At 36.9% G+C, this 20,534-nt stretch overlaps 3 protein-coding genes, 1 long non-coding RNA gene and 1 pseudogene across 10 annotated transcripts; 4 read left to right on the top strand and 1 right to left on the bottom strand.

The window, feature by feature from the left end:
* The first annotated feature begins 353 nt into the window (after positions 1–353).
* LOC135802966 (uncharacterized) lies at positions 354–6,119 on the top strand. Of its 2 annotated transcripts, XM_065316599.1 has the most exons (5): positions 354–623; positions 697–803; positions 1,848–1,964; positions 3,347–3,594; positions 3,654–6,119. In XM_065316599.1, the coding sequence occupies exons 2-5, from the start codon at positions 699–701 to the stop codon at positions 4,168–4,170; spliced, it is 987 nt and encodes a 328-aa protein (XP_065172671.1). In that variant the 5' UTR covers positions 354–623; positions 697–698; the 3' UTR covers positions 4,171–6,119. The 2 variants fall into 2 exon arrangements, with proteins under 2 accessions (XP_065172671.1, XP_065172672.1); XM_065316600.1 differs by lacking the exon at positions 1,848–1,964.
* An 835-nt stretch (positions 6,120–6,954) lies between these two features.
* LOC135802965 (protein CREBRF homolog) lies at positions 6,955–12,393 on the top strand (annotated as a pseudogene).
* A 1,306-nt stretch (positions 12,394–13,699) lies between these two features.
* Positions 13,700–15,452, bottom strand: LOC135802980 (kynurenine aminotransferase-like). The gene is made up of 6 exons (XM_065316614.1): positions 15,211–15,452; positions 14,999–15,087; positions 14,442–14,928; positions 14,028–14,387; positions 13,810–13,970; positions 13,700–13,759 (listed from the first exon to the last, which is right to left on the bottom strand). Exons 1-6 carry the CDS (start codon positions 15,233–15,235, stop codon positions 13,700–13,702), a joined length of 1,182 nt encoding a protein of 393 aa, XP_065172686.1. The 5' UTR covers positions 15,236–15,452.
* Positions 15,453–15,456: 4 nt separating this feature from the next.
* On the top strand, positions 15,457–16,917 carry LOC135802972 (CIMIP2 protein CG18335-like). The gene is made up of 6 exons (XM_065316607.1): positions 15,457–15,635; positions 15,690–15,828; positions 15,892–16,164; positions 16,226–16,388; positions 16,459–16,696; positions 16,754–16,917. Exons 1-6 carry the CDS (start codon positions 15,589–15,591, stop codon positions 16,821–16,823), a joined length of 930 nt encoding a protein of 309 aa, XP_065172679.1. The 5' UTR covers positions 15,457–15,588; the 3' UTR covers positions 16,824–16,917.
* An 877-nt stretch (positions 16,918–17,794) lies between these two features.
* LOC135802959 (uncharacterized) lies at positions 17,795–20,468 on the top strand. Of its 6 annotated transcripts, none has more exons than XR_010550679.1 (7): positions 17,795–17,838; positions 19,572–19,645; positions 19,759–19,810; positions 19,923–19,975; positions 20,088–20,139; positions 20,230–20,303; positions 20,416–20,468. It is a non-coding gene; the product is annotated as an uncharacterized lncRNA (long non-coding RNA). The 6 variants fall into 6 exon arrangements; XR_010550682.1 differs by having other exon boundaries at positions 17,801–17,838; positions 19,595–19,645; XR_010550680.1 differs by lacking the exon at positions 17,795–17,838 and adding an exon at positions 19,431–19,481 and having other exon boundaries at positions 19,595–19,645; positions 20,252–20,303.
* Positions 20,469–20,534: the final 66 nt, after the last annotated feature.

Below are 20,534 nucleotides of genomic sequence, written 5' to 3'. Positions count from 1 at the left end.
CAAATAAAAACAAAAACAAATGATTTACATTGATAAGTACATCATGTACATATTTATACAATAATTTTTAAGTAAAAACTGTAAAAGTTAACAAAAAAAAGTTTTTTATTTTTTATTTGAAGAGAAAAAACAAAAAAAGAAGAAAAATTTGCATCTTTCTACCGAGGTCTATTCAAGTTTGTGGGACCTAAAACGTTTTGCTCGCTGGTAATCGGCGCAATTAAAACGCGTTGGTAAACTGCAACCCTCTTCGGCGGTTGAGATGCGCGCGCGCGGGTCGGAGCGACGCCGACCGGCGCCGTCGCCACGCCGCGCGCCGCTACTCTGCAGTAGAAGGGAGGCGCTCGGGGGGATGCAGGCTTCTCCGCACCCTGCGGCTCGATCAATGTGCGTTTCATCATCTGAATAAAATCCCCGGCATCACAAAACAGCTACGTTCGCAACAACCGTAATCCGTAATTTGCATCCAACGCAACACAACTACTCCTAAACTATTATTCGCAAAACACAAAACATTTGCAAAAACTAAGTATTGTTCAGTGTTCACATCACTAAACGTGGCTGGATTGTTCTTCGACCATCTTTCGGGTTAACATCATATTAATCTGCTCGTCTAGTACGAGGTGAGTGATTTTATTTTCTTGTTGAGGAATTTTTTTGTTTTATCTCTAATGATTAATCGATTCTCTTGGGCAGCAATGGAAGAAGTCCTACCGGAAGGCAAACATTTCAAATTGGTAAAAGAAGAAGAGCTTCCGGATTTACTCGATTTGCTGGGGAATTATTTACCGGATTCTATTAAGGTAATATAGATACCTACTTTTACCTGTTGACATTTTTTTTATCTCAATTTAAACATTTTAATTAATATCACGTTTAAATTATTTCCAAACGCGTTTTTATTTAATTTTAATTTTTTGTGTATTTATCTCTTAATTAATTAATTAATGAAATCAAAAATTAAAGCTAATTTTCTTTCTTCATGTGTCCGCGCATTATCCACGTGTATCAAGTGTCAGAATCCATGCGTGCTTCCTTCGCGAGTTTTTCCTGGGCAAAAATTGCCTGCCGGCCGGCTGTGCGAGGCGCAGAGGGGGCGGGAGGGCATCGATTTTCTTTTCGCACACACGCGACACGCGGCTGGCGGCGGCGGCGGCGGAGGTGGCGGCCGGCTCTCGATGCCGCAGAATTTTTCGACTATGCACGAAACATGCGAAGCACGCCGCGACACGTAAAAGTCACGTGCGGCAGCTCGTTATTGTGTATTAAGTCACGCCACTCCAACCACGGCTCAGGGGCGGCTGGATTCTTATTGGGATATGCAAATGCAAAGGGAAATTTAAATTGAAATCACGTGACTAGCGCGGCAAACCAAAACTTACAACAAATACTAATAAATAGAAACATGTAGATACCTACTATACCGACATGTGTGGGTATTTCATGGATATGTTTATTGTCGGTTAGAATCACAATAAAAATCTATTTTTAAGTTTATGTCGTTTGAGAAGTATTTATTTCCCATGTAGAAATAGATAATAACTATTGATAATATTTACATGATTTTATTTTGATACAAATTGGAATTGTAATGAAACTTGTCGTGTTTTTCTACTTTTATTACCCACAATTATCATGGAGTAATTGTCCATTGATTATCTGATATTTAATCATCATTAAAACGATTTGTTAATTTGTTTACCGATGGCCAACCAAAGGAAATCATTTATTCATGTTGTGTTTTTTTTTTCATTTTCGTGGAATTGTCCTATGCGTGACCTGCAATCATGTAATCGCGTCTAAACGACTCTATTTTTATCGAAATTGTTCTGTTTGTGTATTTGCAGTTTCATCAAACGGTGAAGACTTACATGACCGATCGCGTTTGGAATTTTCATTTCTACGTCGCAAAGAACTGGCCGGACGAAATGGTCGCGCTGCATTTTCCAGGCATGACAAGCACGGTATGTTTTACTAAAAAAATTTAAAACACACCACAAGCGTGGTTAATTTAAAAGGGAAATTAACGGGTAGATGTTCACGCGTTGATAAGTAAATAATATGTAGTTAAAATTGCGTTTAATGCGCATACCGCAATAACTTGCGGTGTAAATTTGGTTAGAATACCGCGGGGGAGGTAAGATGAAGATTAGGCAAACATGCTGTGCTTTAAAACATATTTGTTTTTACGCTTTTGGCAGAAATATACTCAGAGGTCTTAATATGCTTGGCAGGCGACCAAATATAGCACAAAAATCAAAGAAAAACTTGTAAACTTGGTTGAAAACTAAGACAAATAGAATATTGTGGCCAAAACATCCGAAGTTATAAGAGTTGTTGGCTAACTACTGAAAAACTTGTGGAAACAAATTGAAAGATAACGCAAGGATAATTTGACAAGTAAATTATTACTCGTGGTAGGCAACTTTCAATACACCAATATTCTACATTCAGATATTTTATGTTCAAAGTCACATTTCTTGTATTTGGATTTGTTTCTCGGTGTCTCAACCTTGCTGTGTTTGATTCTATTAAGCTAATTGTCATTGATTCGCGTCTGGTCGTGCTGAAAACGCGCCCGAACGGAAATTACGGTCATAACTCCTTCGAGAAAGGCAAATTCAGTAAAAGTGCTTTGTTTTTCGCTCCTGTGAGGTTGCGTGCGCCGCGCGCCGCCAGCAACGTTAATTATTGTCGAGCCCTTTTGCCCGTGGCAAAATGTTTGCATAATTGGAACACCAACACGAGCATACACGAGCGATACAAGGATACAATGCGCACGTGCGACAAGGGTATTTCGCCAGGGGCGCGATGTTAAACAACGTACAAGGACTACGACAAATGGAAATTTCACGCGTGTCACTGTCAATGGCGAAATTTACGCGCAAAGACTAATTATAGATCAAGGACCTGCCCTTAATCACTTTTATTTTTGCAGAAAACAAAACAAAATTGATTTATTTCTTTGTTTAAAATAACTTACGACCCTGAAAACTCCTATGAAAGTATAAACGCTAAAACTGCCGCATAATTACTGATAATCGGCATGTTTCACAGAGTTTTCAAGTTCAAGTAGCGAAAAGTGCCATTCTATACACGCAAGAGAACGCATTCGGAAATCATATGTCGTGCAGAATGCCGAAGGAAAAAAAGGTTTCAAATTGCCGTGAGTGGCGTCCTGACCCACTTGGCCACCGGCCAAATCCCGCATGCCGCTTACTGGCCATTTGGACATTTCGTCCAATTGTGCTACAAATTCTTTTATTATAAAAAATTTGTTGTTATCAATATGTGCTTTTATTTTTTGTGTTTTTTTTTTTCTCTAAACTTGATTTTCACGTTTCAGCCGGAGGGAAATTTGTACGCTAGCTTCGCAGTGTTTTGTCCGAACGATCGACTCGACGATCTGCAACTTTTGTTCGACGAAGACACGCTGATTGACTGGGCGCGCCCAATTTCGCTAAACTTTACGCACGCTGACATCGTCGCTCGAATGGAGGAGTTCTACGAGGGGCGCGGCCAAGTCGAGAAGCTATACGGAGACATTTATTCTTTGATGGACAATGTTTTAGTTGAAGAAGATGAAATTGATACGTGAGTGTTATCCAATCACAATTAGGTCTACCAATTGAATTATTCTCATTATTTTACAGGACATTTCCAGAGGGTGCGGAGATGCAGCAGCTAACTCCCGAGTACGCCGTCGAAATTCACGACCTGTACCCGGCGAATCACATGGAGAGCGTGGAGGTATTCGGCCGGCTGATGGAGCGCCTGCCTTGCTACGGTGTGTTCTCGTCAGAGGGCGAGCTTGCCGCCTGGATGGTGCAATCCTATTACGGCGCCATGTTTTCGATGCAAACGAAACCCGAGTTTCGGCGTAAAGGTTACGGTATTCGACTGGCGAAATGCTTGACGAACGCCGTTACCAAACGCGGATATATTCCTTTCGTCGTCATCCGGCCGGAGAACGACGCCTCGCAGAGCCTGTACGCGAAGCTCGGTTTCAAGAAGTACTTCCAGACGGTGCGTGCGATCCTGCGGCCGCACGAGCTCGCCAGCGACGAACAGGGCGGCGGGGGGGACGAACGGCACGCACGAACCCGAGCCGTAAGCTCCCCCGCCCACCAACAAATGCACACACAACAGACAAAAAGTGAACATAATTAACGATGTAGGAATCCGTTGAGGGTAGAAAACAGGCGATGGATAACGTACTAATGCATTTTCTTGTTGATTAAGAGGTTTTAACGTTTAAGACGACCGCGAGAGGGCGCGCGTCGACAGTGCGCGCAGCTTTTAGGACTTGGACTGTAAAAGACAAAAAAAAAATACGCACAGCTATCTAAGGGCTATGAAAACAACGCGCGCAGCTTTATTCGATTACTTAAAACCTTCGACGAGGTGAACACACACGAAAGACAGCAGATATATTTATAACGTAACCTAGAGATACCAAAAAAAGTTAACTTGACAAAGTAGTGCTGTGTTTTGCCACTCTCTTCTCTCTCTACCAAGTAAGTAATTGATAACGGGCGTGTTTAGCAAAGCAACAAGAGCAAAACCAAACTCAACTTGAAATTAAACAAACAAAAATTGTGCTTTATATCAGCCACATATCTCACTCGAACACAAACCATGAACACATGAGAGTTGCGTGACGCTGGCAGGCGATTACTACTTTACTTCCGATTGCGACACGAGAACAATGGGACATTAAACAATTGTAATAAACAAACAAAAAACACACTTGATTGTTGTTGGCTGGCCGTTTCTTCGCGAAGCTTGCGTTCGATTCCGCGCTTAATTCGATAAATTAATTCGGGACAACGCGTAAAATGCATTTTTTAAGCTGCGAAAATTCGACTAAACTATAAGAAACTCATAACTAAACAAATGGAATTTTGCGTGGGCTTCCGTCAGCGGCCATTGTGATATTTACATGTAGATGAAACAGCAAAATACTAACAAAACACTTGACACACTCACGAAACGATGCGAGAGTACACGAAATTTTGACTTTATTAGTGACTTGCGTTTGAGAGCGCCTAAAAAATTACAAATCTAGAATTTAAAATTGATTGTTAATGTTTAACATTGCTTAAACATTAACAAAAGAGCCATTAGCTAGAAAGTTCAAACGAAGTTAAGAAACAAAAAGAAAAACTATGCACTTTTTCTCGCAAGACAACTTTGAATTGAAATCAAATACGCAAATACAGCAAACTGCAATTGAAACAAATTTCAATGATACATTTTTTTATACGAATACAGAAATTCGATTTTTTCGTACGCATTACGTATTTTTGTAACATTTTGCTAATTTTAAGCAAACCAACATTTTGGATATTCAAACGAGTGGAAGATTAATCCGTCCTTGCAAAACGGACATCCAAAATCTAGCATACCAACCAATATTTTGGAATTTAAATACGCACAGAACGGTATACTGATACAGAAGAGTCGGATTAATTCGTCCACAAATCGACAAAGCTGAAATAAGTTCAAATTCTTCTTCAACTATGAAAGAACATGCATTTCCAACTCAAAATCTACGTCTTTTTCAACAAATTGAGCATCTTTCTTAAGCATGCTTTGCTCATTCACCGAAAACGTAAACAAAATGACAGCTCGCAGCTTACTAAAAATGAATTCACCCAAAACTTCGAACTTACGAAGCAAATTAACGTCTAAGGAATCACACAATAAGCTACAAACAACAAATTACTAAAGCTATGAACTAAGAGCTAATAATAATGAGCTAAAACGATAAAAATTACTGAGACAACGTTGTTTTTATATTGTTTAGAGAGGCCTATTTCGTAGTGAGTCAGTAAACCAGTGAATCAAGTGCAAAATTATTAACAAAGTTATTAACTAACCTAGTGAAAACAAAGTTGATGGAGGAAAAGACACGGATTATTGCAGACACGACCAATTAACTAGCAAATGTGAAATTCTAACGAATGAAGAACAAACGACGCAAGGATACGAAACTAACGAAGCTAACGAACGAATAAAGTTTGAATTTGACTTATTTTGAATACCAAATTCGAAGTAACAACATGTTTATATTTTACTTCAACGATCTTTCAAATAAAAGCACTATATTGATTAAATCATGAGTTTATATCATTAAACGTGCCTAAAACACACAAAAAATAATAGAAAACGCATTGATTTTCATTGTTTTGTGTTAGTTGGGTTGCCTATCGCTATGATGAATAACTGACCTTGAATTATTCCTGCTGTAGTAGAAATAGTAGACATATTTTCCGCTTGGTGGCGCTGTTACCATTGTTTTGGTCTAGCACACAATTTTGCCGCGGTCCCCTTCTCCTGCAATCGAAACCCAAGCGAGGGCCTCCGCGTGCCGCGCGTAAACACACACAGCAGCAATTTGCCTGCGGTGTGAGTGAGCACGAGATAATCGACTGTTCAGCATGCGCATGCATCACGTGTTTTTGTTTGTAAGAAAAGAAGTGTGAAGGCCACGGTAAAACTGCTCGCGCTCGCGAGTCAGCAATCAGCAGGAATAGCATGTAATGCATAATGAATTCGCAACTACATTTAAAGATGGCTTGTGTGTGTATGACGTCAATGAACGTACCAGAAATAAATTACTAACTTTCAATAAATTATGTAGGAATTCGATGTTCAGCACTAGAAAACAAAAACTGCTTATCGATACAATTGTGATCATTTCTCCGACGTGTATTGGAAATAATTTGTGGTGATTTGTGCCATGTTGAATATGAGTTATGTAAGACTGAGATTAGAGTCAGGCAGTCAGCAGGAATCAGTTTTCGTTTGAAATGTTGTATTTCGCTCGGTTTGTTGATCCGTGTTTCACTTCTGTTTACATCGAAACGTGCCGTCGTCGATTGGTTGGGCAGCGCGAACGCTGATTGGCTGCCGCACTCGTTTATTGAATATATTCATGTGACCTTTCCCTGCTGCCTGCAGCCCGCGCCGTACGAGCTCACTGGCAGCGCGCTCAGTGTTTACCAACATTACCAAGCAGCACAGCAGCGTGTGTCGTCACAAGCGCCACGATTTCGCGAAATAAATCGATTACCAAACGTATTCGAAGTGTGCCATCGTGTCACAATTAAACCATAAGCGCATTCCTGCAAACGAAGACAACCATTCACAGCTGACAACCATCGGAAAGACAACAATTTCGGATTTTCTCTTGTGTTGTGCTACAGAGTGACAGTGACGTCAAGCGTGTTTCGCTTGTGATTCATTTGTTTTCAAGCATGGCGTGTCGCCTCCTGCTGTAGAGCAGAATTGACAACCGCAGGAATATCTTCCCTTGTGTCTACGTTTCTAAAAATAGTGTCATCGCGCGGGTGCAGCGTGTATTTAACGGAATTGTGAGCCTTTGTCGAATTCCAGCAGGTCGAGTGGAAATTTACGCGAATATTTTGCTTTTGCTGCAGCGTGCGCCGTACACTGCGCATGCGCACCGCGCGCCTACCATAGTGTTTATGATTATCAGCAATTTATTATAAAATCGGTTGGTCAAAGTTCGTCAGTGACGAGTTATCACTAATTTTAGGCTCTCTATACAGCACGGTGAGTCGTTTTGTCCCAGCTGTGGACGTAAACCACATTTTATGATGCTCAAAATATTATTTCCTGCTGGCAGGCACCTTGTATAGTTGCGTTTTGTTTGTTTACATCTTTTGTTTTTCTCGTTTTTTTTCCCACTTGCGTATATAATTCAAATCGTTTATCAACACTGAAAACACATTTTGTGAACAAACATTGTTTATGTATTTCGCAATAATGCATCATACTTCATCATCATTAATTCAAGTTAAATATACTTTCTAGATTCTTTTGGTAAATCAAAATGGATAGCCATTGTATTGATCCTGGAATACCAATAAAAGAAGAACCAATGTTGGAATCCTTAAATTCTATAAATATCAATATGACGGCCAGCGTACCAATACCCTTGAAGAGAATCGATGATTACCGTGATATTCATTTGGACGCCATGGATTCACCAATTTACCAGGATATGTTAACACAGGTTGCTTCTCCAGAGTCTATCGACACAAATACAATGTGGAGTACCAAACAGCTTGACATGGAGATGCCCAAAATGGAACCAGGGATTCAATTTGATGATGACATCTTCCAAGTGGTGGACAAGGCGGACCTTATTCAAGACTCCACGTTAGCCAACCTCGAAAGCACTGATGACATTCTCTTTGCTGATCTAAACTTCGATGATCTTCTTTTGCCAGATGAAAATAGTTATTTGAATACAGCATCTAACAATATAAAAAGCATGTCTCTTGGTTTAGGACAGAGTAGTCTATTGAACAACCTGAACAACAATAGTTTGTTTGCGTCATCATGCCCATCGACGGGTATGGCCTATTTTAAAGACGAATACAACCTGAATTCGAATTCCTATGAGTCGTTAACACCAAGCAAGACTTTTCGCCGACGAGTCAAGCTAGTTCTAGCTCACCCCTGTTTGTACCAACGTTATCCCCATCGTCGTCCAGCCTCCAGGCGAAACACAGTACCCTCCATGAACTGCTTCAACGGGATAGTTACCCTTCACAAGAGGTACCCCTGGGGCAAAGTGTGCCCGGGCCGAGTGTGTCGGCACTCTCGCCATCTCAAGCACGCCTACAACAAAGAATGGCGCACAGTTCAAGGCTGAGCTCATCGGCACCAACGCATTCAGCTTTAAGGGACCTCTGGCAGAGGAGGGAACCCAGACCACATTTACTATCCACTGGATCACAAGTCGAGGCTGGTTCTACATCATCTTTATCGACCGGTGTGTTGAGTCCCGAAGCGCCGGATATTTCCCACGACGAATTGGACAGTGACGAAGACAGTGAGCATTATGAGGACTATTCAACTGACGGTGAGTTAATTTCTGAGGTTTAATGACTTGTGTTGGATTGCACACAAGCCAAATCTATTACGACAACAAAACTATAAAAACAGCTCTCAAGGCTTTTCCGCATTTTTCTTGAAGCGTGCGCCGTTCAAAAGATTTGCTTTATTTACGATTCGCGTAAAATTTAAATGTGCGCGGTCAATAGCATTCGTCACGTTCATTAAGCGCTGCAGAATAAAAAAAAATGCAGGTGCTTGTGCTCGCTTGCTCCTCCACCATGAATCGCAGGATTGTTTTGTTTTCGTCGGTGGCAGTGTATAAGTTTGGCCATGAAATTAACTGTTTCCTATTTGCCACACAGTACACACATTAGAGAATATGCAAATGTGTTCGATCGTTCACACAGAACGAAACCAAAACACAAAACAAGCGGACAGAAATTTGCAAACGTTTTCGGTGCTTGTTTTTTTACACTGTGGTTTTGGATAACACGTGCCTCTGAAACTACTACTGAATATTTATTTACGATGCGCTTATCTATCGCGAATTATGTCACTGAAGTTTTGAATTCAACTTTTTATCGATACTCGATTCGAGTGTGTAACAATATTGTTTTCGTAAAACGATACGACTGGTTTGATAATCGCGATCGGTGTCGTGTGAAAGTTTGGGTTTGTTTACATCGGCACAAATAGATATAATAAATGCTAAACGGTGATACGTTTTGTGACTTAAATGCCAAACGCGTGTGTGCAACTTCATTAGGTATTCATACATTATTACGAATGCGACATTTATGATTATGATTTTCATCGGTTTGCGCGTTTTTGCAACTTGCGTTTTGATTGTTTACACGTGCCTCGCGTTCTCATATTGCTTCGAACGTTTTAAGTAAAAGTTGGGAAAAAAATAAAGTGTATTTGAAAGGGAAACTTGTCAACCTTGAAATTAATTATATTTGAACTAACACTTTGCAAATATTGATGCAAATCTATTTTAGGTGACTCAGATGACGATGAAGATCACACCGGTGTGAAGTCAATGAAAAAGAAGGAACGTTTCTTTTGGCAGTACAATGTACAAGCCAAGGGACCCAAAGGACAACGTCTGATAGTAAAGACCAAGACGGAGAATCCACACGTGCTGAATCAAATCACTGACCCTGTCTTCAGCCCAGATTGTGTGGTGCGTGGTATCAAGCACAGCGGGAAAGCACGTAAAGGTGACGGTAATGATCTTACACCGAATCCAAGAAAACTCTACAACATTGGCAAAGAATTGGATAAACTGGGAAGGATTATCAACGATATGACGCCGGTCAGTGAGTTACCGTTCAATGTGCGGCCGAAGACACGAAAAGAGAAGAACAAACTGGCGTCCAGGGCGTGTAGGCTCAAGAAGAAAGCACAGCATGAGGCGAATAAAATCAAACTGGAAGGACTCGAGAATGAACACAGTGGGTGAATGAATACATTTAAATTTGATTGAATAACACTACATTGATGAAAACTTTCAGAACGACTCTTGAACCATTTGAACCAAGCCAGGCACATACTTAAAGTGAAGATTAACAATTGTGCGCAGGGGAAACAGGATGAATTCACTCAGCATGTTGAGGAAAATAGCTAAATCTTCTATGAGTAAGTGTTTAAATCTACTTTTTTCGATTTATAACTAAAATTCTATGATGTTTAGAAGTGAAAATTGCTGGCCAAACAACAGAGTACGTTAACAAAGTCCTGGAGAAAATGAAGGTGCACAATGGTGGCATCCACATAACAATGGAAAACTGTATGCTGTAGTCTCCAACACAATATACTTACAACCACGTAGGCTGCTTGATATTCACGACGGGAATCTCTTCGTTTTATATTTTACATGTTTATTATCGCCGACGGGTGAATTTGTTATTTATTTTGTTTTTGTTATTTTAAATCTAAGTAAGTTGCGATCAGTCCACAGCAATACGTTGGGCTGCGATAGTTTCAAGAAATAGCATTGATAGTTCCTATTATTTTATGTTTATTAAGATGTCCTCAAATGTGGCTGCAAGTGAGGTAGTCAATTGCGATAGCTTTACTGAATACAATACAAAACAAATGAATACGAAAACAAAGAGTAAGAAAGTCATATTATATAGAAATATTTACGCGTTATTTACCTGTAGTAGAGTACTATGTAGATTTGCTACACTTTGATTCTGAATGCGAACGATTTGTGAGTTTGGAGAATGTGGAGTTACCAGCGTTTAAATGCGTTTTTTTTTTTGTTAGTCACATCGATGTAATGATATATTTCGTGCAATTTAAGTGTTACAGTAAGAGCATTAGGGCTATATTTATAATAATATGCTACAGACATAAGCCTAAACTAAGTGATGTGATGTAAGCAGGGCAGGAACCGAAATGAGCACACACGAAAATAAATTTGTAACGCGAAGAAAACAAAAACATCGGGAAAACGGAAAACACTGTCAAAATATTCATACTTTGAGTGTTTACTGCAATTTTATGGACTTGGCTTGACATGTTCTTGTTTATCTAATAAACAAGTACATAAATTGTATTTATTCTCAAAGAGAAAATTTCAACATGAAGTTTGTTTGTTTTTATTTAGTAATTATGCATTTTGTAGAATGATATACACGTTGTTTTTTACAATTTCTTAAAGCTTTGTAAACACTCAATGTAATCTTCATTTTACTGTTTGGCTAGCCCGTGCAAATTTTTTGGCACAAGCACTAGATGTTAAATAGATGAAAAATCGTTAATATTTACCGGAAATTTAAAATTCAGCAACGAATCGCATACCCAAAATTGTCACACTTTGACATAATAATGATAAATGTGAAATGTGTTCAGTTTGTGATAGATGTTCATGCCGTTTATTAGATGCACGTTGTAAATATGATTATTACAAATTGCGCGGATGTGTAAATTGCGATGTAAATATGTACGTGTATAAAGGTGATGTTTCTAATTTTGTGTTTCTACACTTTCGATAATAAGAGCATAGTCTATTTATGTACGCATAATATTCGTTGTAAGTCGATTAAGATACATAGTTTTAGTAATCTAGTGACTATTGTTTCGATTAATTATTATACAACTTGGCTGTGTTAATACTTTTTAATTTTAAATGATGCGAAGAGTGCAAACGAACTGTGAAGAAAAGTAATTACATATACATTACTCCGCATAGCAGGGAATTTTAACAGAAAGTGCAAATTTGTAGTTTTGAAGCTTATTAAAGCTTCTTGATATTCACAAATTATATTTTAATATGGAACTAAAGAGAGTATGAATACAGTTTGTTTCTTGATGCTATCTGATAAGAAAGACGATATATATATTTATACCTTTTAAAATTGTAACTCTTGTTAATAATTACGACTAAAAAATGATGTTAAACTTAAGAATTAATCGTGTTTACAAAGGAACGTATTGGAATTTGATTATGGAGAGAATTTGGGCCACCTTTTTATTATGACGAAATAAAATATGCATCGGTGATAAAAACAGCAATTATTAGAAAGAGAGATGGAGATCGGGGAGTTTCTCTACACGATGCATACTTGTTCAACCTTCCAGTCCTTCCGAAAGTGCCCTATAATGTCCTTCAAAATGAGCAATTTCAGGAAAATTTAAAAACATGGTGTGGAAAGCACCCTGTATTTAGTGCACTGATTAACTTTCTTAAATTAAATTCTGAATCGAAATTAAAAAAATGCAAGTTCCATGCATAGTACGAGTACAATTCTTTTCAGGTTCTGCACTACCACACTGAAACTATCAGTGTTTACAAACAAGTTTTCTTATCTCTTGCAATTTTATTCGGTCGCCACGCGGTTGGCTTGCGTACCGCGTCAGTCTTATTTTTGTCGTCAGGTGGTCAGCACGTACATTTACCTGACAATAATTTGAGTCTCTTAATTTATCTTATTACGTTATTACGTAGTGTTGTTTCTCAATGCTCCTTCGATTGTGCGCGAGTGATATGCGTCGTTTATGGATTTTGCACCTGAGTCTAACATCGTAGAAGAACTATTCTTACCCCAGATTGTAAGAATTAAATTTCTTTATCATTTTCCTAAATAACTTTTGTGATTATCTCACAAATTGACCCCAAAATTGCATTTTTATGTTCGATGGACTAATTTTTGCTGGTTTTACGGATTTTGCACCTGAACCTGACATCGTAGGAGAAACATTCTTGCACCAGATTGTAAGTATTAAATTTCATAATCATTTACCTAAATAACTTTTGTGATTATCTCACAAATTGACCCCAAAATAGCATTTTTATGTTTGAAAGTCTAATTTTTGATGGTTTTAGGATTTTGCACCTGAGTTTGACACCGTAGGAGGATCATTTTCCTAAATAACTTTTACGATTATCTCAGAAATTGACCCCAAAATTGCAATTTTATGTTCGAAGTACTAATTTTTGCTGTTTTATGGATTTTGCTCCTGAACCTGACATCGTAGGAGAAACATTCTTGCACCAGATTGTAAGTATTAAATTTCATTATCATTTACCTAAATAACTTTTGTGATTATCTCACAAATTGACCCCAAAATAGCATTTTTATGTTTGAAAGTCTAATTTTTGATGGTTTTAGGATTTTGCACCTGAGTTTGACACCGTAGGAGAATCATTTTATCATTTTTAAATATATCTAAGAATCCACTTGGGGAAGGTTTTTAACATGCAGGATATGGAAATAAAGTAACAAAGTACGCGGAAACGAAATTCACCGTGAAAAGCGTTATAGTTTACTTAAATACATAAAAGTTAAGTGCATGCATGGCAAATTCGGGTTTATTATTTGTTAGAAAACAGCTCATCAAGAATCCGAGCTGCAGCACATAGGTTTTCATCTTGCTAAAAATAAATAAAAAATAATTATTCAGACTCACTGCAATTTGTTTTACTTTGATAAAGCAAAAGCGAATTAAATTCTTTGCCATGTGCTTGTTCTCGGTGCCATAAAATGCAGAACCAGGAAAACCCATCAAACCTTTCCTAGCCAGCCACTTCGTCAACTGTATGTCTTTGCTGCTTTCAGTTTCCTTCGATAAATCAATTTTTAGGTCTAAAAGTTATTTTAGCAGATAATTCAGTTTTTTAAGTTGTAATTTCCACTTCTTACCTTGGCTTTGAAAATCGGCCATTATCATATATCCACCCTGTGGTTGAATTGGTTTTAAACCCGCTTTAACAAACGCTTTCATTAAAAACTCTCGTTTCGTAAATAACTCTTCGGATAAAGTGTAAAAGAAACACTCTTTTGGGTTATTAAGCATCAAATCAAACTCTTTCTCAAATGCTATAGCAATAGCCTCTTGTATGGGTGTCAAATGTGCGTAAATAGAATTTTGGTAAATTACTTTAAAATTATTCATCAAGCCCGCTGGCCCATAAGCCCATCCTGTTCGCCAACCGGTAATGTTGAACGTTTTGCCTGCTGAACCGACGGTAATTGTTCTCTCCCACATACCTGGCAGGGTAGCTATTGAATTTAAAACTTAGTTTAAGCATTTTCAATTAATAAAATATAAATTACCCATCCTTATGTGTTGATATGGTTTATAAACCAACCATTCATACACTTCATCAGCGATACATAAAACATTCCACTTTTTGCATAAATCTGCAATCATTTGCATTTCCTCCATATTGAAAACCTTTCCAAGAGGATTATTAGGTGTATTTAGAAGGATTGCTTTTGTTTTTGAATTGAACATACTTTCCAACTCTTTTTTGTCTAAGTGAAAATCATTAGTTGTCAATACACAACCATTATTACTTCCATTATGTGTCAGTGGTATAAAAATAGGTTTGGCACCAGTTTCTCTGATCATTGGCTCATAAGACTCAAAAAATGGCTCAATAACAATCACTTCATCACCATAATCAAGTATTCCATTAAAAATATTATACAGAGCTTGTTGAGCACCTTCTGATATAAGCATTTCAGTGTCTGGATTGATTTCTCTGTTTATCAGTTTAGAGTAAAGTTTTGAGAGGATATTAACCAATCTAGGATGACCCTACATATATTTAGATTTAGTATTTTGCATAATAAGCGTACATACCAATTAAATGTGAATGTAAACTTACGTATTCTTTGGTGTATTGATGAAGCAATACATTATCGCTTCTAGCTACATCTGCTAATGCTTCAGTTACATGTTTCGGTGGTGCAAAATCTGCAAATCCAACTCCTAAGTTAATTGGATTATATTTTGAACAAGATTCAATCATTTCTACCCTAAACATCAAATTTAAGTCATTTTCCTAATTAGAATTAACGATAAATCGTAATATCTTACCAAATATTCGGGCCAGGACTTCCATATCGGTCAGGAAGTTTGAATTTTGTGCTAATATCACTCATTTTGCAAACTGCTTTCTTGAGAAATTTTAATGTGTTTATATATTAGCTCAATTATTTGTTGCATTGTAGTTAATAATATCTCTACATTGACATGAAATGTGACACGAAATTGTGTATAATTGCATATAATTGCAAAAATATTTACCCTTGTTTTTCATAAATTATTGTGCTGTCACAAAAGTTTATGACAAGCAATCACCTCGTTATGTTATAACTTGTCAAACAATAAATTGTAGTAAAAAATTCATACGTATTTTAAATTATTGAAAATTTTTACAAAATTTTGCGAGAAAATTTTATTAAAGTGGCAAAAATGTCGATGGATTTGATTTCGTCACCAAATCCACATTTTATTCCAGGGTAGTATCAAAGTATTCTCCTCGAATTATTATATTTAATGTTATTTTAACAAAGGTACACTGGTCATTGTCCCGAATACAAATATCGTGTTGGTAACTCTTATGGATCTACAACGCATAAATTATTATTAGACCCATCAGTTGGGCATTCAGAAAAGTTAATATTATCGGATAGAAATGTAGATGACTATCAAGTAATACTCAATGTTTATTTAATTACTTAAGTAAATATGGTATATTTACGGTATATTTATTAGGTGGTGAGACCTGCACAAAGAGATATTGATATTGTAAACTCTCGTATCAAGCACGGTGGTGAAATTTACCAACATCCCACAATTCCAGGATATGAGGGTTTTGTACCAAGACTAAATGGTCTTTTTGGTCAAAGATATACAGTGCAAGCTACTGAAGCATTGTCTCAGTTTCAAGAATTGCAACAAGCAGATGCTAAAGCTTTGAATCAGTTGATGCGGCAAGGTGCTTTGCAAGATAAAAAGTGGGATCCGCGAGATTTAGATGATCGGGAGGTAATTTGCTTAGATAGACACGAAATTATAAAAAATATTTATAAAATTTATGCGGTACTAGTTGACGACTAGTGAGTTTACTTTGCCGCTTCTTGAAGTACGACCGGAATGTGCTGCGGTTCAAAGAAATTTGCCAATAGAAGAGCCACCAATCACACCACCTATGCATTCTCATAGTCCTTATTTTATGGAAAATACTCAAGCTGAGAAATATTTAAAACAAGGTGTGTGTGATATTTAAAAAAATCATTATTGATCACAATTATGATTCCGTCATATTATTTTTTTATTCAGGATTTTCTGGTCATTTACCATTCGGTTATTCTTCGTTTGGAAAAGCTAATCAAGCGTTAACAAACGGTGCTCTTTGTGATTTTACTTCTAACTACCGAAAACGATTAAGTACCGAATGGGCCCCGGTGTCAGTGAGTAGACCGGATCCTCCTCTAGCAATAATAAGTCATCATGTTTATCAAAGACATGTGGGCTTGTTGCCCAATTATGGCGGCCATGTACCAGGAGAAAAGTTCCGGTATGACTTAGAAAAGTTTCTTTATTTGTAATATCAATGATGAAATATTTTTTTAAGATTTGGGAATACATTTGGAAATGATACCAGAGATGCAAAACGATGGCTCAGGCAAGATTTTAGTAACTAAAATTTGGTTCCTTAACGTTTCGGATTGGGATATTTTGGGGAATTTGATATTTCTATATTTTTTACAATTTCAGAATAAAAAAAGTTGTCTCTAATTGTTCCTCCACTTACTCAACTATGGTTAATGAAAGCAAAACACCACTTTAATAGTTAAAGAAAAATCTTTCATTAATTTTAATCTAAATTCCTTCAAAGTTCTAAGTTCCTTCTGAATTCCGGAATTCTTATTTGTATTCAGAGATGGCACTAGCATGAACTAAAAATCATAAAATAGAATTGTATTGTTTATTTCTATATTTATCGGCAAACGTAAGTAATCGGCATGAGAATTGTGTATGTTTTGAACAGAACTGACACTTTCTTATAGCATTCGCCGCGTGGAATGCAACGCATGAGATTCACGAGTGCCGTCCCCTCACGCCACATGTTGGCACATCTTAGTTTAGTTTTGGTCGCAGGTAACGTGCTACATGCGATTCGTGCCATCGACGCACTTGCTTTGCGCACCTCTTGCTTTCTTATCATAAACTGTTGCGTCGTTGCTGGCACAGTTTGCAGCCAGTTTTGTGCCGGTTTATGGCTCATCCAGACGTGTTTTACGCGACTCGTACTCGTATTGTTCGTTCGGACTTCTATGCTCCAAATTCGCATTAAATTTGATCATCAATCGACTATTTAATTGTTACTACTATAGTAATGCTATTTACTCTTTGCGCGTTTATTGTCCGGCCGGTTTTTTATCGCGCTGAAAGTGTATATTGCAACTCACAAGGTGTCGAGTTACGATGTGAATCAAATACATATTGTCCCATGTTGATTTCTTCATAATTAGAATGACCAATCGCGCTTGTGAACTTTTTATAACTTTTAATTAAACCGCACAGATTGTTTGATTGTTTCTTCGCTGTTAGAATGTAATATTACTAAATCGTATGAAATATTTTTGTTTTAACTTATGTTTTCTTTTTAAATTTACAGTATTTGCCGAGCCTTGGAGTCCGATAAGTTGTGCATTGGTAAGTTTCTAATTCAATTATATTTTTCATTATAATTTCTGCGTTGTACATCTGTTTATATCTACGTAGTTTTTTGTATTGTGTTTCACCGCGTGTTGCAAAGGCACATATAGTCGCGTTTCCATACTCTCTATTTCTTTTAGTATACGAGATATTCGCAATTGAAGAAAACTCTGAAAAACTGAAAATGTCAATTTTTCGCATCTTTTGAGAGGATTTAAGAACCTTTACTCTTCAAAAATTAACTATTTTCTTATCTTCTTATATTATAGTCAAATTTTAATTCCAAAGAAAAAATTGCCAAGGGGGGGTGCTTGATACTTTTTTTCGACGATTTTTGATAATTAATATCTCTTAAACTAAAAGCCATAGCAACCAATGCATTGCGGATTATGAAAGATTGGAACATTCTCTATCAGATAAAGATATAAAATAATTATATTTCCTACAGTAAAAGGTCAAAAATTGTGACTAAAAGTACTAAAAAGTGACATTTTGCAATTTTTGCCCATTTTATTGAATCGCGAATATCTCGTAAACTAAAAGAGATAATTAAGATCCGATTGCAGCGTCTTAATCTACGGACTATTCTCTATAAGATAAGCTAGTTAAAACGGAAATCTGAGAGATGAAATTTTAATTCGAAAGATAAAATGGGCGAATGAAAGTCAGCCCAAACACAATTCACTTCTACCGCTACCCTTGTACGGTGCACTGAATAAAGTCACTTTCACCGCTACCCTCGTATGTACCCGTGTAATGGGAATCACTTCCACCGTTACCTTCGTACGGTGCCCTGAATGGAAGTCACTTCTACCACTACCTTCGTACGGTCAATTATAAGAAAGCGGGCAATCATACGAAATTACATTATTATTATTATATAAGTCGTATTTTAATTTTTCATTGCTTTTAATAAACTAAATTGAGGCAGATGGTCATCATTCATATATGTCACTAGCATGAACTAAAAATCATAAAATAGAATTGTATTCTTTATTTCTATATTTATCTGCAAACGTGGGCATTCAGCACGAGAATTGTGTTTGTTTTTATCACAATTTATTTTCTTATCGCTTCGGCCGCGTGGAATGCAAGGCATGAGATTCACGAGTGCCGTCCGTTGCCATCCCCTCACGCCGCATGTTGGCGCATCTTAGTTTAGTTTTGATCGCAGGTAACGTGCCTATTTGGCCGTAACTGCGTAACTGTCGTGTGTTTTCAAGGACTACTTTTTTTTTGTTTTAAAGATTTTGCACCTGAGTCTGACATCGAAGAAGAACCATTCTTGCAACATGTTATGAATATTAAATTTCTTTATCATTTTCCTAAATAACTTTTCTGATTATCTAATAAATTGACCCCCAAAATGCATTTTTATGTTCGAATGACTAATTTTTCGTTGATAGAAAGGATAAACCTTAAGGGTTTCACTAAAACTTTTACCACTCTACGACATGTTTCGCCACACTGTGGCATCATCAGGCAGATAAATATTATCATTTTCTTAATTTACTTTTGTGATTATCTCACAAATTAACCCCCAAAATTAAATTTTTATGTTCAAAGGACTAATTTTTAATGGTTTTAGCGATTTTGCACCTGAGTCTGACATCATAGAAGGACCGTTCTTGCATCAAAGTGTAGGTATTAAATTTTTTATCATTTCCCTGAATAACTTTTGTGATTATCTCACAAATTGGCCCCCCAAAATGGCATTTTTATGTTCGAAGGACTAATTTTTGATGATTTTAAGGATTTTTCACCTGAGTCTGAGTTCGTAGAAGGACCATTCTCGCATCAAATTGTAAGTAATAAATTTCTTTATCATTCTCTTTATTTACTTTTGTGATTATTTCACAAATTGACTCCCAAAATTGCATTTTTAATGCTCGCAGGACTAATTTTTGCTGGTTTTAGGAATTTTGCTCTTGAGTCTGACATCGTAGGAGGAACATTCTTGCATCAGAATGTAAGTATTAAAATTCTTTATCATTTTATTAATTAACTTTTGTGAATACCTTACAAATTGCCCCCAAATATTGCATTTTTATGTTCGAAGGACTAATTTTTGATGGTTTTAGGGATTTTGCACCTGAGTCTGAGATCGTAGAAAAAACCATTCTGGTATCAGATTGTAAGTAATTAATTCCTTTACCATTTTCCTAAATAACTTTTATGATTATCGAACAAATTGACCTCCAAAATTGCGTTTTTATGTTCGAAGGACTAATTTTTGATGGTTTTAGGGATTTTGCACCTGAGTCTGACATCGTAAAAGGACCATTCTTGCATCAGAATGTAATTATTAAAATTCTTTATCATTTTCCTATTTAACTTATGTAATTATCTCATAAATTGACCCCCAATATTGCATTTTTATGTTCGAAGGACTAATTTTTGATGGTTTTAGGGATTTTGCACCTGAGTCTGAGATCGTAGAAGGACCATTCTGGTATCAGATTGTAAGTAATTAATTCCTTTATCATTTTCCCAAATAACTTTTATGATTATCGAACAAATTGACCTCCAAAATTGCATTTTTATGTTCGAAGGACTAATTTTTGATGGTTTTAGGGATTTTGCACCTGAGTCTGACATCGTAGAAGGACCATTATTGCATAAGATTGTAGGTATTTGATTTATTTATGATTTTGGTAAATAACTTTTGTGTTTATATAACAATTTAACATTTA

The sequence above is a fragment of the Atheta coriaria genome, unplaced genomic scaffold, assembly GCF_025399875.1.
Source record: "Atheta coriaria isolate IRGN ID8LTWV9N9 unplaced genomic scaffold, Caltech_Dcor_3.1 contig_49_pilon, whole genome shotgun sequence".
Lineage (NCBI taxonomy): Eukaryota > Metazoa > Arthropoda > Insecta > Coleoptera > Staphylinidae > Dalotia > Dalotia coriaria.
Note: the sequence above shows the minus strand (reverse complement) of the source record. Positions and strands in the feature narration are given on the sequence as shown.

Bases quoted from the DNA above. Each gene is read 5' to 3' on its own strand.
- LOC135802966 (XM_065316599.1), top strand. From the start codon at position 699: ATGGAAGAAGTCCTACCGGAAGGCAAACATTTCAAATTGGTAAAAGAA. The intron at 1,965-3,346 runs GTATGTTTTACT...TTCACGTTTCAG, and splicing joins TTCCAGGCATGACAAGCACG to CCGGAGGGAAATTTGTACGC. The intron at 3,595-3,653 runs GTGAGTGTTATC...ATTATTTTACAG, and splicing joins GAAGAAGATGAAATTGATAC to GACATTTCCAGAGGGTGCGG.
- LOC135802980 (XM_065316614.1), bottom strand. From the start codon at position 15,235: ATGGAAGTCCTGGCCCGAATATTTG. The intron at 14,929-14,998 runs GTAAGTTTACAT...AAATATATGTAG, and splicing joins ATCAATACACCAAAGAATAC to GGTCATCCTAGATTGGTTAA. The intron at 13,760-13,809 runs GTAAAACAAATT...ATTTATTTTTAG, and splicing joins TTCGCTTTTGCTTTATCAAA to CAAGATGAAAACCTATGTGC.
- LOC135802972 (XM_065316607.1), top strand. From the start codon at position 15,589: ATGTCGATGGATTTGATTTCGTCACCAAATCCACATTTTATTCCAGG. The intron at 15,829-15,891 runs GTAATACTCAAT...TATATTTATTAG, and splicing joins GAAATGTAGATGACTATCAA to GTGGTGAGACCTGCACAAAG. The intron at 16,697-16,753 runs GTATGACTTAGA...TATTTTTTTAAG, and splicing joins GTACCAGGAGAAAAGTTCCG to ATTTGGGAATACATTTGGAA.